The sequence below is a fragment of the Urocitellus parryii genome, chromosome 6, assembly GCF_045843805.1.
Source record: "Urocitellus parryii isolate mUroPar1 chromosome 6, mUroPar1.hap1, whole genome shotgun sequence".
In the NCBI taxonomy this organism is placed as follows: Eukaryota; Metazoa; Chordata; class Mammalia; order Rodentia; family Sciuridae; genus Urocitellus; species Urocitellus parryii.
Genome location: NC_135536.1, coordinates 173803036 through 173819838, shown reverse-complemented (window position 1 = coordinate 173819838; position 16803 = coordinate 173803036). Strand labels below are relative to the sequence as shown.

Genomic DNA, 16803 nt, shown 5'->3' with positions numbered 1-16803 from the left:
TGTGTCGTACCCTCACCCCCTCCCCCGGGATGAAGCACAGGAATGTAGAGAGATGTTCAGGAAAAATGTATCAGAGTCCAGACAAAACACAACTACCACAAGCAGCAGGCACACCTGCCTTGGCTACGCTTCAATGCTCATGGCCCAAGGCCACGCGGAGGCCCATAAAGGCTGGAGCTTGGGAACACCAACCCAGACCTAAGCCTTCCTCTCTGGCATCCGGCCATGAAGCTCCTCTTTCCTATCTTTGCCAGCCTCATGCTACAGTACCAGGTGAATACAGGTAATGTGGGCACCTGGGTTTAAGAGGAGTGGGTGAGCAGAAGCAGGGGTTTGGCTGCTTACGATGGTAGAACCCAAAGAGATGCTGAATGATGATGTCCCCAAAGAGATGGCCAAAGAGCTGAGCTGCAGCCCCAGCCATGCCCCATCTCCATCCAGGTGCCTCAACCTCAGACTGTGTCTGATGGAGACACCAGGGAGCTACAGGGAAAGTGGGGTGTTCCCCGGTGTATTTGGAAACTGCAATCTATAACGCTGCCTTCCTGCCCTCTGTAGATCCTCACCCTCCGACTCTACCTCAATCCAGCTCTATTTCTAATTTAAACTCTCTCTTGAAGAAAATGTTCCAGTTTGTACCTTGGTGCTGGAAGGAAGAAGCCCTTTCCTTTGGGCTCCAAAATGTCTCCTTTAGATTTAGAAATGGGTCTGTGTTCTCCATCTCAACACGTTCAGGTTTTTAGAGTCTTATCCCTTCTCTCAGCCTTTGGAAATACCCAAAGCATCCCTAGGACATGGAGAAACCCATTATGGGCAAAAGACTGAACCAGAAGATTGAATGTTGTTTTTGAAAAAGCACCGCGACTTGTTTCAGAATACAGCTCACAGTGAATCAGGGAAGGAGAGCATCAGAGCCAAAGACGTTCCCAGAGTTTGTATTCGGGGACTCAGGGGGAAGGATAGCACCACAGACAGATACAGCCATGTCATCCCGGATGAAGTGACTTGGCCACTTTGAGCTTCCAAATCCACATGAGTATGGGTTCATCAACGCAGTTGCTTCCAATCCAAGAACTGTTTTGGTTTTGCACTTGGTGAGAGAATGAGGAGGAAATGTGTGAGAACATCCCTTGGACATTATCTGAGGCTAAATAAACTATTTCCAATGTATGTAAAATTTGTTGGATTGGTAAAACGAGTGAAGGAAGAGAGGAAAGCTGTCTTGATGAGAAGTTGGGATGCCACAATCATCTATCAGGTGAAGATGCATGAGTGAGCTTAGTGGAGATTTAAACCACAGATAACAACACTGGAGTCCTATGGAGAGGAGGGCCAGGCTCGATAATGAGTGAAACCTCCAAGGGACAGTGTTCAGAGAGGCTGAAATGATAGGACCCCATGCCCCAGGACCCACGGATCTGGTGATTGTCAAAGGCAGAGGGGCATTTCTTTTTTAGATATATAACTTTATTTGATTTATTTATATGTGGTGCTGGGGATTGAACCCAGGGCCTCGCACTTGCAAAGCCAGCGCTCTACCGCTGAGCCACAACCCCATCCCCCAGAGGGGCATTTCTTGAGCCATGTTCCCAGCCTTTTTTATTTTTTATTCTGAGACAGGGTGATCTCACTATGTTGCTTAGGGCCTCACCAAGTTTCTGAGGCTAGCCTTGAACTTGCAATCTTCCTGTCTTGGTCTCCTAAGCCCCTGGGATTACAAGTATATGTCACCACACCCAGCCAGAAGACAGCATTCCTGAAAGTCCTGTTGATGATCTTTTTGAATTCTTTGCTTGGTTTAGTTCATCTGACACAACATCCTCCAGTCTCCATCCGTTTTACTGGAAATGACAGGATTTCCTTCTTACTTAGGGCCACACAGAAAGACGAGTACCACATGTTCTCTCTCACGTGTGGAAATCAAAAAATAAAAAAACCCACCTGAATATAGAACCGTGATTACTGGAGATTGGGAAGGGAAGGAGGTGGAATAAAGGGAGGCTGGGTTTGATCAGAGGACGCTGTTTGCGTGTATTGAGATATTACACCGAACCCCATTCATACAGACAATTAATACATGTTAATCAGAAATATTTTTTTAACTTTAAAAATCCTTTCTTAGATTAGTTTTATGACAGATTTTACTTTCCTTGGTATTTCATAGAGGGGCTGCACAGTGCCTAAGATGCTAAGTTGGAGGTTAAAATTGCTATTGTAAAAGCAAATACTTGGGCTCCCTCTTCTTCTTTCCCCTTTTTTTAAAGTTACTCAAGGATACAGGCATGGTGGTGCATACTTATAATCCCAGCGGCTCAGGATGCTGAGGTGGGAGGATCACAAGTTCAAAGCCAGCCTCAGAGATTTAGTGAGACCCTGTCCCAAAATACAAAGGGCTGGGGATGTGGCTCAGTGGTAAAGTGCCCCTGGGTTCAATCCTGGGTACAAAAAAATAAATAAAGTTACTCAAGGAAGAGAGACTAAATCAGAGGTTTATTTTGGATTCCAGAGGTGGACAGAGATTCTCTTGGCCTACCCAGGTGACTCCACCAACATCCCTAAACTCTACACTTAAAGCCAACAAACTCCCTCTGGCTCTATCCATCTCCTTCCAGCGGTTTGAACAGCATCTCTACTCATTAACCTTGGCTGCATGGTTTTCTCTCTTCCTTGTGCAGAACTTTGGAATACGCCAAAATGCTTAATGGGTTTTGGAAAATGCAAGAGCTCCTGCAACGAAGATGAAAAAGAAGTTCAGAAATGCAAGAAGAAAAAATGTTGCATTGGCCCCAAAGTGATCAAACTGATAACCATGTACCTGCGCCACGAAATACCCCATATACCTGAGATAGAAAACGAAACGATGCTCATTGGTCACATAGATCCTAAGGTAAAACAAAACAAATATATTCTATCAGTTCCCCTGGATATCGAAAGCACCATCGTTTTCCCCAATAACAACTCTGTCATCGTCTCCAGTACCACCCCTGTGCTCCCCACAGGATACACCATTCACACTGCTACCCCTACTGAGAGAGAGACTCAGCAAACCATAGGGTCTGTTGATGTCTCTCCTCTACCAGAACCACCCTAGACCCTACCCATAGCACCCCCGGGGATGGAGGAAGCAGATTCCCCTAACACATCAAGTTCTTGTCTATTTCCACAATCTATAAAATAACATGTATAACTGCTTCCTCTGTCGTCAGTCATTCAATAAACACTGTGTACACACCAATAGCTTCAGGAATGTTATCATTCTCACAGGAGCCTCAGAGGGGCGGGAGAGCAGGAAAAGGATGGAATCTGAAGTTTACATGACCAGGAAGAAGCAAGCACTTGAATGGTTACATATAGAACCAGGTTTGGCCCAGGTCAAACCTCCTGTAATCATAACTGATGCACAAAGAACTACACATCTGGATAAGTTGGGACGTCTGTATCCCTGACACACATCCCAAAGTTTACTTGTGCCCCTACTTAGTGTGGTTTTCATTTGGAGGGGTGGCTTGTGTGATTGTTTTCATAGTCACCAAACCCGGGGGCTGCCAATGCCACAATGTACTATTAATGATCCCAAAGAAAGAACTGGACAGAATCAACAGAGAGGTTTCAGACATTTTATTACTCACCCACTCCTTGGAGGCAGCAGTCCAGGATATACTGGAGGGCCACCCACACCTTCTAGCAGGGACAATATACTGCAGAGGGTGCCTGCCCTGCGCCGGTGGATTTCCTCAGATGTTTTTATGAGCACATTCCCTTATTTTACAATCAGTATTGCTCTGTTTACATCCTCTCCTGAAGACTCGAGAAAAGCAATTGGGCATGGGTGGCGCAACTTGTCATCTCAGAGGCTTAGGAGGCTGAGGCAAGAGGATGGCAAGTTCAACGCCAGCTTCAGCAACTTAGTGAGACCCTGTCTCAAAATACAAAATAAAAAATGGGCTGGAGACGTGGCTCAGGGTTTGAGCTCCCCTGGACATAATCCCTGGTACAAAGAAAAAAAGAAAGACTGAAGATAAGGGAAGCCAAAACTCCATTCTTTTTTTCATTATCACATTCCTTAGAGTCCTTCTCTCTCTGGCTTTCCCAGGCACTGATCAGTGTTTAACCCAACAGCAGTGATCATCTAACCTGAGATCTACCCTCTTCTGTGAAGAAGAGCACACAATACCTTATTATTAAGCACAGGCACTATGTTGTGCTACAGATCACTAAAAGTTATTCATCTAGCATAACTGAAACCTGAGACCCCTTGAATAACTCCTCATTTCCTCCACTCCCCAACCCTGGCAATCATGAATACTCTGTTTCTAATGAGGCTCAACTATTAGAGGTAACCCACTAGGCGGAACCATGCAGTACTTATCCTTCTGTGACTGGCTTATTTCACTTACAAAATGTCCTCAAGATTTGCAAATAGCAAGATTTGCCTCTTTTTTTAAAGCATGGTATGCATAGGCCATGTTTCCTTTATCATTCATCTGCCGATGACCACTCAAGTCGTTTCCATATTTTGACTAGTTGAACAACGTTGTCATAAACACAGGAACAGGAGTGTTTCTTTGAGATCCTGGTTTAACTCCCTTTGTATGTATACCCAGAATTGAAATTGCCAGATAATATCATATAGTAGTCCTATTTCTAGTTTTTTTAAACTCTTGTATTGTATTATATTCTCATTAGCAGTGTATTAGAGTCTCAGTTATTTCACATCCTCACCAATATGGAGGGGGAGCGTTACAGTTTTTTTTTTCTCTTTCTATATTTTTTATTAGTGCATTATAATTGTACATAATTATGGGGTTTGTTGTTACATATTCATACATGCACACAATATCTATCTTGAATTTTTTGAGCAAATGCCATACTGTTTTCTGTACAAAGTGCACCATTTTACTATCCCACCAACAGTATATAGGAGTTTTCCTTTTTTTTTTTTGGCACTGAGAATTGAACCCAGGAGCTATTAACCACAGAGCCACATTCCCAGCCCTTTTTATATTTTATTTAAAGACAGGGTATTGCTAAGTTGCTTAGAGCCTCACTAAGTTGCTAAGGCTGGGTTTAAACTCATGATCCTCCTACCTCAGCCTTCCAAGCCACTGGGATTACAGGCGTGCGTCACCAGGCCCAGCCACGGAGTTCTCATTTCTTGACATCCTCTCCAGTACGTTTTATCTCTTATGGGGTTTGGGGGGGTTATTAATTTATTTTTAAGTTGTCAAGTGAAATTTATGTATTTCTGTGCACCATAGAATATTTTGAGGTACGTATTCATTGGAGAATGGCTAACTCTGGCTAGTTAACATATACATTAGCACACACACTTTTCTGTCGTGAGAACACTTTGCATCCTCCCTCAGCATTTTTCAAGAATACATTTTTCAAGAATTAACAACCTCAGTGGGTAAGGACTCCTGGGTTCAATCCAGGGTACCAAAAAGTAAATAGATAGATGGAATACATTATTATCGACAGTCATCAAGTGGTACCACAGATCTTTTGAACTCACTCCTCCTGTCTCACCAAAATTTTTTCAACTTTTGACCAACATCTCCTTCACACTCCCTCCCTGCCATGTCAGCCCCCAGTAACCACCATCTCACTCACTACTTCTGTGGGATCCAATTTTTAGATTTCACATGAGAGTGAGATCATGCAACTCTTGGTTTCATTGATCTTTTCTGTTGCTCTTATTTTGTTTCATTTATTTCTGCTCTGATCTTTGCTATTTCTTTCCTTCTACTAATTTGGCTTTAGTTATTTGTTTATTGTTCTTGTTTTTCTCTTCCCAAAGGCATAATTTCAGGTTCTTATTTGAGATCTTTCTTCTTCTTTCTTTTTTTCTTTTTCTTTTTTTTTTTTTTTTTTTTTTTTTTTGTACCCAGGGTTGAACCCAGAAGCACTTTACCACTGAGCCACATCCCCAGACCTTTGTATTTTGAGGCAGGGTCTCACTAAGTTGCTGAGGCTGGCTTTGAACTTGCGATCCTCCTGCCTCAGCCTCCTGAGCCGCTGGGTTTATAGGCCTGTGCCACCGCACCCTCGCCTGGCTGTTCTTTTTTGATGTAGGCACCGATTGCTGTAGACGTCCCCCTTAGTCCTGTTTTGCTATATCCTACAGGCTTTGGCATATTTTGTTTCCATTTTCATTTGCCTCAAGAAATCTTCATTGGTCTTCTAATTTCTTCATTGACCCCTTGGTGGTTCAGGAACACGTTATTTAATTTTCATGTATTTGAGAATTTTCCAAAGTTTCCACTGTCATTGATGTCTAATTTGTACCATTATTGTCAGCAAAGATAACAGGATATGATTTCAATCTTCTTAAATTTGTTAATACTTAATTTGTAGCCTAACCTATGAGAACATTCCAAATGGTGATCAGAAGACTATGTACTCTGTAGCTGTTGGCACTATTATTAAGTAAGATAAGGGTTACCTGAACAAACATTAAGATACTGCACCAGTTCATCTAAAACTGGAGACAGCTAAGTTAACAGGAGAGTAGTGCCTACTGCGTAGACGCGCTGGACAAAGGGATGATCCACCTCTTGGGTGGAAAAGACAGGGCAGCAGGAGATGTCGTCATGCTACTCAGAATGGCATGTGATATGTTTATGAGTTATATATTTCTGGAGTTTTATATTTACTACGAGACCACAGTTGACTACTATACCAACTATTTTCTCTTCACAATCACCATATTGTAGACCTGTGCCATAGTCTATGGATCCAAACTGTGGCAAAAATTAAAACAAAATGATGACAGTGTGCTGTAGTCTCTACTGAGTTGAAAAATAAATGGCTTCAGCACACGACTAGTTATCATTGATACTGCTGCCTCCGCTTCCTCTCGTGAGTGGGTCTCAGCAAAGAGAGGAAACAGGATTCCCTGGGCTTCATGGTCCATGTCCTCGCATCCAGATCTCAACATGCGAGCCCAGTCCCAGAAGTGAACATGTGGTAGTGCCCCGTTTGATACGAACAGATCACCTTGGCTCTAGAGATTCCATGACTCTGTGACAAAGAACCTCTGGTAATCCTGAGTTCCACACCTTAGTTCAAAAAATAGAGGTTCGATTCCAAGGTAACCCAATAAATTCATAAATGCTCTATGACCAAGAAGTATTAAAGCAAGAATAGCAACCTGGAGGAAGATATCTAGAAAAGGCAATAGTAATAATGACAATATTTAAGGGTTATAAATCCCAGTGGCTCGGGAGGTTGAGGCAGGAGGATCACAAGTTCAAAGCCAGCCTCAGCAACAGCAAGTGTAATGCCAGATTCGCGGGACTTCAGTAGACCTCCAGGAGCCAAATCCGATGCAATCACACAAGATTTATTTATTGCAAGCTCCAGCCTGGACTCACAACCGTTCCCGACGCAGCGGTCCGTGGGAAAGTCAAACAACAAGTCTTTTTTTTTTTAGTATTATTTTTTTAGGTGTAGATGGACACAATACAATTGCCTTTATTTTTATGTTGTGCTGAGGATCGAACCTGGGTCCCGCCTGTGCTAGGCGAGCACTCTATCGCTGAGCCACAATCCCACCCCCAAACAACAAGTCTTAACATTATTAGCACATTCAATGGCGGGAACAAGTTGGGTAGGGGTGATTGGTTAGTACAAGAGGGGGATTCGTTTGAACTGATTGGTTTAAGCCACAAGGGGTGTACATGCTGAACTACATGGTTTCCCAACATGTTATCAACCACTATAAACTACTGGGGGGGGTCATCTGGCATCCCAGGTATTTTCCCTGTCTCATGCTGATTGGTGGTTGCTAGGGGGTTGCTATGGGTCCTCACCTAGCCTAACTGAGTCAGGGACACCTGGCGCTGCATATCTCTCCTGTTATTTGTAGACAACTCAGCAGGGTGGGTATGTGCTTAGGAGTGCTCTTTTTCTAAGGACAAGGGTTACACCCCCTTCCTTAGGACAGGCCTTGAGGTAGAAGCTACTGTTATTTATTTATTTTCAAAAATTAAGTCACATCAGTTTCTCACAAGGAGCTAAGCAATTCAGTGAGACCCTGTCCCTAAATAAAATACATAAAGGGGCTGGGGATGTGGCTCAGTGGTTGAGTGCCCCTGAGTTCAATCCCCGGTACCCCCCCAAAAAAAAGATTATAAAGCAATTTTAAGAGTCAAGTATAAATATATATACGTATATATTTTTTTTCTTAGATATTGATGTACCTTTATTTTATTCATTTATTTATATGCCATGCTCAGAATTGAACCCAGTGCCTCATGCATGCTAGGCAAGAGCTCTACCACTGAACCACAACCCCAGCCCTGAGGACTTTGAATATATTATCTCATTTAGTCCTTAAAACAATGCTACATGCATTATATAAATAATACAACCAAGGTTCAAGTTAAATTGCTGAAGGTCACTGTAGTGGAAACAGGATTTGACTCCACGTCTGACCAGTGTCAGAGCCCCTACACTGAACCTCTAGGTCTCCTTGACCCAATGGTAGCAAAACTAGTGCTTCATGTACTTAGTGCTGGTTACATAATAAAGGACCCACATGAATAACTTCATTTATACTTTAGCAACAGTTTCAAAGAAGCTATAGAAGGCTTGACTTACATTTGCTGGTGACCCATTGTAAGAAGGAACGAATATGCCTATCTTAAAGGACTTCTAACCCTAGAGGAATGACAAAATGTGATGCATCATAAATTAGCAAATTCTCTATTGTTAGACACTTAGCTTTTCAAGTCTTATTATGAGTCATGCTAAGACAGAAGGACAACATTTACCCCTTCATGATCTTGTTCTTTTATTCCATGCTTGTTATTTATGGGTCAAAGGGCAAGCATGGTTCTGCTTAATTTGTTTTATTTAGGGAACAGATATTGACAATTGCCCTCCCAAATATATTACAGCAGTTTAATCCCCCAGGAACAGGATAGTCGTCCCTGTTTGGCTCATCCCTGCCAACAGTTGGCAAGTACAGAAAGTACATTTCAAACACCAGGTGCCAGTCTCCTGGGTTTTCTGTGAGTGCTCAATTTATTCAGTAGCCAACTGGAAAGTCTGTCCAGAGCTTTCACCCTGATGGCAAAGATCTGGCTCACTGCCCAGCTTTTTATCTCACTTGAAATCCAATAAAGGTTGGGGCTCCGGGCAAATAGCAGATAGCTCCTCCCTGTCCCCCCCATTCTCTCCAGACACACATCATCCTTCAGGCAGAAAGTTCTTGCCTCTGGCTTTTGCTTCTCTCTTGTTCCTATTTTCAGGGTCCACCAGGCCCCACCTCTCAGAGGTCCCCCTGAAACAAGAACTCCCAGCTTCCTCATGCTGAGACCCAGACCCAGCCCCTAGGAGGACCCCCAGGGGGCTAAAACTGACCTGTTCTCTGTAACACCGTCTTGCTTAATCTCCTTGTGCATATCTCCTGGCTTCTGTTTCTACAACCTGGCAGCTTCTTCCCAGTTTGATCAAAGTGCATTAAATTCTTTTTCTTCTTCTTCTTCTTCTTTTTTACATCCTTCGCTTGTTTCCTGCAGGCAGGTGACTAGGTCCAGCCAGCTGGGATCCAGGCAGGTTCCCTGGCTTGGTTGCCATCGGCAACAGCACTTTTCACATCTCCACACGGGGACCCAAGCTTCCAACACAGGAACCCTGAGAGGACAAGCCACACCCAGGCAATAACAACAGGAATCTTACAAGCTCATGGAAGCAGAGTGGAATGGTGGTTGCCAAGGGCTAGGAGTTGGGGGAAATGAGTATGGGCAAGGATACAGAGTTTCAGTTGTACTAAAGTAATAGGTTCAGATTTAGGGCATAGAGTAGTTAATAGTACTGTACTATATACTTGAAATCTGCTAAGAGAGCAGGTATTAACTGCTCTTGTCACACAAAAAAATAGTGACTTAAAGATCGTTAATGTTACTTAGCTTGATAGTGGTAATCATTTCACAATATATCAAAACATCACATTGCACACCTTAAACATACACAATTCTTGTTTGTCAACTAAACCTCAATAGAACTAGAAATATATACACATTAACTACAATTAATGGAAATATATTAAATATGTTTAAAACTGGTAAAGAAAGGATCTCTCCTGGCTTTCTTGCAAAACCAGTCTCTCAGAGGAATCAAATTATTGAAGAGGGGGTTTTACCTTTCAGAAAAATTTTCAGCTAATGAGTAAGGAAGGAATGATAGAATTTTAAAAATCAGGGCTGGGGTGGTGGCTCAGTGGTAGAGCGCTTGCCTAGCATGTGTGAGGCACTGGGTTTGATTCTCAGCACCACATATAAATAAATAAAGTCCATTGACAACTAAGAAAATATATTTAAAAAAGAAGTGAAAAAAATCACCATTTCATAACTTTTGATGAATTTAATGGATCTAGACAGGGTTCATTAATAGTTGCCCAAATCTACTGCAAAAGGAAAAATCAGACATGTGTACCTCTTGATAGAAATCGGGTACCAGGGGGGTCTCCACCAGAAGTCATCCTTAGAAGGATTACTTTCATCTTTCCTTCCTAAGCCTTTGATATCCTCTTCCTTTGACTGATGTTCTACATCTAAGGAGAGTCCTCACCCACATAACCTAAATTCTGAGAGCCTCAGCTTTGGATTCACAGAGGTGAGATGGCCTTGTAACACCCCCTGTAGAACGAGCCACAGGAAGTGGAAATCCAATAAGACAAAGCATGAAGGAAAACGCGGCTTCAGCTGCAGACTCAAGGCCTCCTTCCTCCCCCATAAAAACCCTCCAGCCCCTGAACTCAGGGAGAGAGCCTGAAGGAGCTGCCCGCTCTGTCTTCTTCATGGTGGGTCTTGAGAAAGCCAGATTCCTGGCTACCAACACTCATCTCCCAAATATTGGTACTCACATCACAGACATCTGACCCCCTAACACACCATCATCTTCAAAGACGTTTTCCTAAAAACCAGGAAAAAAAAAAGTCAAACCCTAAATAAACCAAGCCTCTAGCTCACCTGAAGATTGTTAAATACCACCACAGGGATTCAATCAGAAAACCCTGCAACACAGCACCATCCTGTGCCTCGCTCCGCCTAAAATTACAAACCAACATGAAGGGGAGTTAGTTTCCAAGTTATTTTTTGAAAAGCCATGAGAAAAATAAGAGTCAATGAGATGGAATTTCTAAGGGCTGGGGTTGTGGCTCAGAGGCAGAGCGCTCGCCTCACATGGGAGAGGCACTTGGTTCGATCCCCTCAGCACCACGTAAAAATGAAATATTGTGTCTACCTATAACTAAAAAATAAATATATATATAAAGAGATGGGATTTCTAGAAAGCTCCCTCTCCCGGAAAGTCTTGCCCTTGCCTCACATTGTGAACCTGTGGCTCTACCTTGGCGCTGACAGCCCACCAGTGACAAAATCCAAAAGCCAAGAGATAAACTCCTGGTCAGAAGGCAGACCAGAAGAAAACAACTCGACTTTTCATGTATTCCAAATTGTTTTTCCTTTTATAAAATAGTTCCCGAATGTTTTTTCTTCTTTTCTTTCTTTGTTTCTTTGATTTATTAATTTTTCAATGTTCAAGGAACAACCTTAAGGGGAATAAATGTTGGGCCAGACTGACCAAGTGTCTGGAATCAGAAGAAGGCTTTGCACCTTCAAAGGGAGCATTAGAATAAAATTTCGCTGCCTTCATGAGATGATATTTAAATCGCAGTATTGGCTCACCTCCAAAAACCCCAGAGACAAAGATTAAGAGACTTAGGAGACATATTTACCAACTATAACTTACAGATCTTATCCAAATTGATCCCAAAAATCTGCAAAAATAATTTTTAAAAAGATATATGGGGAAATTTGAATACTAACTGTATATTTTATGATATTGAGGAAATACTAATTTATTAGATAAGTTAACAATTTAAGAGTATGTTTTTAATTGTATATATTTAAGGTATACAACGTGAAGTTTTGATATTAATATACATGATGAGGGGCTGGGATTGTGGCTCAGTGGTAGAGAGCATGCCTAGCACATGTGGGGCCCTGGGTTTGATCCTCAGTACCACATAAAAATAAATAAATAAAATAAAGGTATTGTGTTCAACTACAACTAAAAAATACATATTTAATATATATACACGTGATGAATTTTTCCAGCAGATTAACATATCTGCCATCTGATACAGTTACCCATTTTTTGTTTGTGTGGCAAAAGCACCTAAAATTTACTCTTTCAATAAACATGCGGTACAATACAGTATGCCTAACATGGGATCTGCAACTGTAGCTCAGTGGCAGAGCGCTTGCCTAGCATTTGTGACACTGGGTTTGATCCTCAGCACCACATAAAAATAAATAAATAAAGGTATAAAAATATGTGAATATGACTAATATTGACTTTATAGCATATGTTAGAACTCTAAATCTCTACAATTCTCCATGCCCTGACCCTGTACCCAATATTTTATCCTATATCTCTGTGTTCAACTTTTTTTGCTTTTCTTTACTTTTTTTTTTTAAGATTCTACATATAAATAAGATTCTGCTGTATTTTCTTTTCCGTGTCTGGCTCATCTCACTTAGCATAACGTCCACTAGGTCTATCCACGTTTTGGTGAAAGCCGAGACCTCCATTTTTAAAGCTGAATAGTATTCCACTGTGGGTGCTATATCCATAGCTTCTTTTTGTTTCATCCTGGACTCGTTGGTTGTTTGCATATCTTGGTTATGTAATGTGGAGTGAACATGGCGATCTCATTTCCTCGGGGTGTATACCCAGAAGAGAGATTTCTGGGTCATACGACGGTTCTGTTTTACTTTCTTGAGGAATCTCCATGCTGTTTTCCACCGTGGTTGCACCCACCTACAACCCCAGCCGTGACATGCGAGGGCTCCTTCAGGGTATATTTTTTCTAAGAGACGTAGCCCCTCAAGATACCCATAAAATATACAGGAGAAATCTGATCATATCTTGGATTCAAATGAGGGAAAATCCAACAAGGGGAAAGTCAATGGAGTTATATGAGAAAAAAAAAAAAAAAAACTTTGCCCATGGTGTTTTTCTTTTTAATTTTCATAAGATAAAATAGAATGTATGCCACATGAGCACCATCTCAACAGATAAGGAAATCAGTGATGTCATGATTTGGTCCATCTCACCTGGATAATGGGTTAAAAAGGCCAGATGTGAGTTGTCTGGTGGGGCTACCAGTCTCAGTGTGGGCGGGGGTGCTGTTCTCATGCAGCCTTATTATTATTATGGGAAGAACAGTTTACCTGAGAAGACGTATCCATGGACGTCAAGTTTCAGTTACTCGAGCAGAGTAAGTCCTAGAGACCTGGCATGCCACATCAAACCCATGGTCAACAGTATTGTACTGAATCGGTCAGGGTCACTCCAGGTGAACTGGGCTGGTGCTAAACAACCACACAGAGGCAGAAAATACCTTTGGGGGGTTCAGTGACGGCTCCTTGACCTCAGTTTCCACAAAGGAGGCAAGAGAGGCCGAAAAAAGAGAGAGAGCTCACCTGAAACCCTCCTATTTATTGAGGGGAACCCAAATGAGGCAAGGGGGTTGCTTGGTGATGGCTGTGGCCAGCAGATTGACTGGCATCTGGGAAGGCCACACCCATCTCAGGTGCTGAGAGGGATCATAGGCAGAGTGAGGGAAAAGGACACCTACGTCCCACAGCCCAGTCAGCTCACACACACAGCCCGTGGCTGCTCGTGACAGTACTGCATACTTAAAATGTGTTAAGAAGGTAGATCTCGTGTTGAGTGTTCTTACCTGGAAAATTTTTAGAAACATCAATTCCCATGCCCACCCTCGAGCCACTGGATTGGAAATTCTGGGAATGGAGGCCTAGTGATCTGTATCTTAACAAGCCTTCTGGATAATTCTGACATATCCTAGAGCTGCAGAACCACCGGGTTAGGCATTAAGACCTGAAAAACAGCAGTAAGTTCTGCAGGTCTTCACAGCAAGAGCAGTGAACTCGAAAATAGCAAATAAAGCCCTGCAAAGAGGCAGCACTTCCAGAATAGCTGTGCAAGAAGGTCTGTGGACCCTCTCCTCCCACACACAATTCTTGTGTATGCGTGTGTGTGTGTGTGTGTGTGTGTGCACGAGCATATACTTGTTTTGCTAGGGATCAAACCCAGGGTCTCATGCATGCTAGGCAAGTGCTCCACCACTGAGCTACCCTGCAGCTCTTTTTATTTTTAATTGACCTATAGTTATTGTACATATTTATGGGACACAGTGTGACATGTTGATACATAAATACAATATGTAGTGATGGATCAGGGTAACTGGCATGTCTATCACCTCAGGTAAAAATCCTTGGTGTGGTGGGAGGGCTGTGTTTTGGGAACATCCCAAATCCTCTCTTCTAGATATTTTTATGCCACGGAGCAACCAGGAAGGCGACCTCCTCTATTCTGCCATCTTGTCCGTCTCCTCTAGATATTTTTAAGTAGCCAATTAATTCAAAACAACTGTTAAAGTTCTGGAGTTTCTTAAAAGTATGTGGCAAATGGAGACACACTTATTCAAGAAAATCTGCTAAGTCTCAGTTTAAAAAAAGAAAGTTGGAGTTTGTGGCAGTAGGTCCAGAGCTTGCTCCAAACACACACACACACGTGTGCACACACACCAGGTCTGTGTTATTGACACTCCTCTGCACGGATGACCATGGCTCTCCAACCCTCTAGGTGCCAGTCATAAGGCTAAAATTCCACTCCACATTTTTACATGTGACATTGGTAACTGTAGTGTCACTGCACGTGAAAATCCCCCTACTATAAGAAAATGCACACTGAATTATTTAGTAATAGAAGACCGTATAATTTAAGCTCAACTGCTCCAGAGATAAAAGGTTTATAAAGATATAGAAAGAGCCAGGCGCGGTGAGGCACATCTGCAGTCCCAGCTACTTTGGAGGCTGAGGCAGGAGGATCCCAAGTTCAAGGCCAGTCTAGGGGCAACCTAATGAGGCCCTTTCTCAAAATAAAAAAATAAAAAGATCTGGGGATATAGCTCAGTGGTAGAGCACCCCTGGGTTTAATCCCCAGTACTGAAAAAAATGTATAAAGATAGATATAGGCTGGGGATGCGGCTCAAGCAGTAGCACGCTCTCCTGGCATGCATGGGGTGCTGGATTCGATCCTCAACACCACATAAAAATAAAAAATAAAGATATTGTGTCCACCTAAAACTATATATATATATATATATATATTTTTAAAGATAAATGTAGGGCTGGGGATATAGCTCAGTTAGTAGAGTACTTGTCTTGCATGCACAAGGCCCTGGGTTCAATCCCCAGCACCACAAAAACAGAATGAAAGATAAATATAGACATAAAGGGGAGCAAATAATGAAGCAAAAAAAGATAAAATGATAACAATAGGTAGATCTGGGGAAAGCTGGTAAAGGATATTGTACACTATGAATTGTGCAACTTGTTGAAAATTTTAATTTCCAAATGGGAAGACCTTTTTCAAGGGGTTGGAAAAATTGTTGTGGCTCAAATTAATGATGAAATTTGTGCTGAGTGAAAACAAGAAAAAATGAAGTGCTGTGTTTGCTTAACAAGTGAGGGACAAGAAGACACGTGGGGAAGAAACGCACAGGAACACAAAGCCTTTGATTCCATCGCTACAGGGCTACCAAGGGCTGGAAGGGGATGCAGGTGTGGCAGGGTATCACTTCCAATATTTAACTGAAGAAAACTCAAGAGATATTTACAAATTTAAGCAACTCCTCGAGTCTTGGAACTGAGTCCTGGGTCTTTGAGATCAGAAAAAGGCAGATGCTAGAATTTCTGCTGTACTGGGGACAGGCAGCGCCAGGGCTCCGGGGACCATCCCCTTCCACCCCGGGCCCCATGCAGAACACAGGATCCAGGGAAACCAGAACCAGGATGGAAAACAAGCTCAAAAACACACCATGGAGGAAAAGAAGCAGAATATTTCTTGAGAGGAACGTCGAGATGGCAAACTGTCTCAGAAACCTTGAACTCTAGAGGAAGATGCAAAACTCAGAAAGCAGAGTACTCACATTAAAACTCAAACCCAAAGTTTGCTATAGAAATAGCTTCTTTTTGTGTACAATGAATCCAAGAGCATTCTGCTGTCAGGTATAACTGATTAGAACAAAGAAATTAATTAATTAAAAAAATAAATACCTTCTCTTTTTTTTTTCCTAATCATGAAAGTACACACAAGCTTTCGCCCAAAACTCAGAATTTTTTTCCAAAATTTTTATTGGTGCATTGTCATTGTGCATAATGGTGGAATTCACTGCTACGTGTCACACATGCACACAACAGAACAATGTAATTTGGCTAATGTAGCTCCCTCCCTCCTCCCTCTCCCTCCCTCCTCCCTCCCCCTCCTCCCTCTCCTCTCCTCTACTGATCTCCCTTCGGTTTTCATTCGAGCCCCCACCCACCCACCTTCCTTCTCCTTTTTCCTCTCTAGCTTCCACATGTGACCCTTGACTTTCTGAACACTCAAGACAATTTACACAGACAGACAGACATATGCACACATACATGTTTGTAGGCACATTTCTTTTTCAAAGATTAACTCATACTAGGTGTATATTTTGTAGCCCACATTTTTCTGTTACTTTTAATGACTGCATGGTGTTCTTTTTATCTTACTTTTTTTTTTTTTTTTGGTACTGAGGATTGAACCCAGGAGTGCCTAACCACCGAGCCACATCCCCAGCCCTTTTCTACATTTTATTTAGAGATAGCGTCTTACTGAGTTGCTAAATGCCTCGCTAAGTTGCTGAGGCTGGGTTTGAACTCACGATCCTCCTGC

General features: G+C 42.3%; 1 protein-coding gene across 1 annotated transcript; it reads left to right on the top strand.

The window, feature by feature from the left end:
* Positions 1–225: 225 nt before the first annotated feature.
* Positions 226–3091, top strand: Defb129 (defensin beta 129). The gene is made up of 2 exons (XM_026402087.2): positions 226–283; positions 2676–3091. Exons 1-2 carry the CDS (start codon positions 226–228, stop codon positions 3089–3091), a joined length of 474 nt encoding a protein of 157 aa, XP_026257872.2.
* Positions 3092–16803: the final 13712 nt, after the last annotated feature.

What these genes read in the sequence shown, in the direction of transcription:
- Defb129 (XM_026402087.2), top strand. Translation starts at nt 226, where the DNA reads ATGAAGCTCCTCTTTCCTATCTTTGCCAGCCTCATGCTACAGTACCAG. An exon ending in ACAGTACCAGGTGAATACAG is followed by an intron (nt 284 to 2,675) that starts GTAATGTGGGCA and finishes TTCCTTGTGCAG; the next exon opens with AACTTTGGAATACGCCAAAA.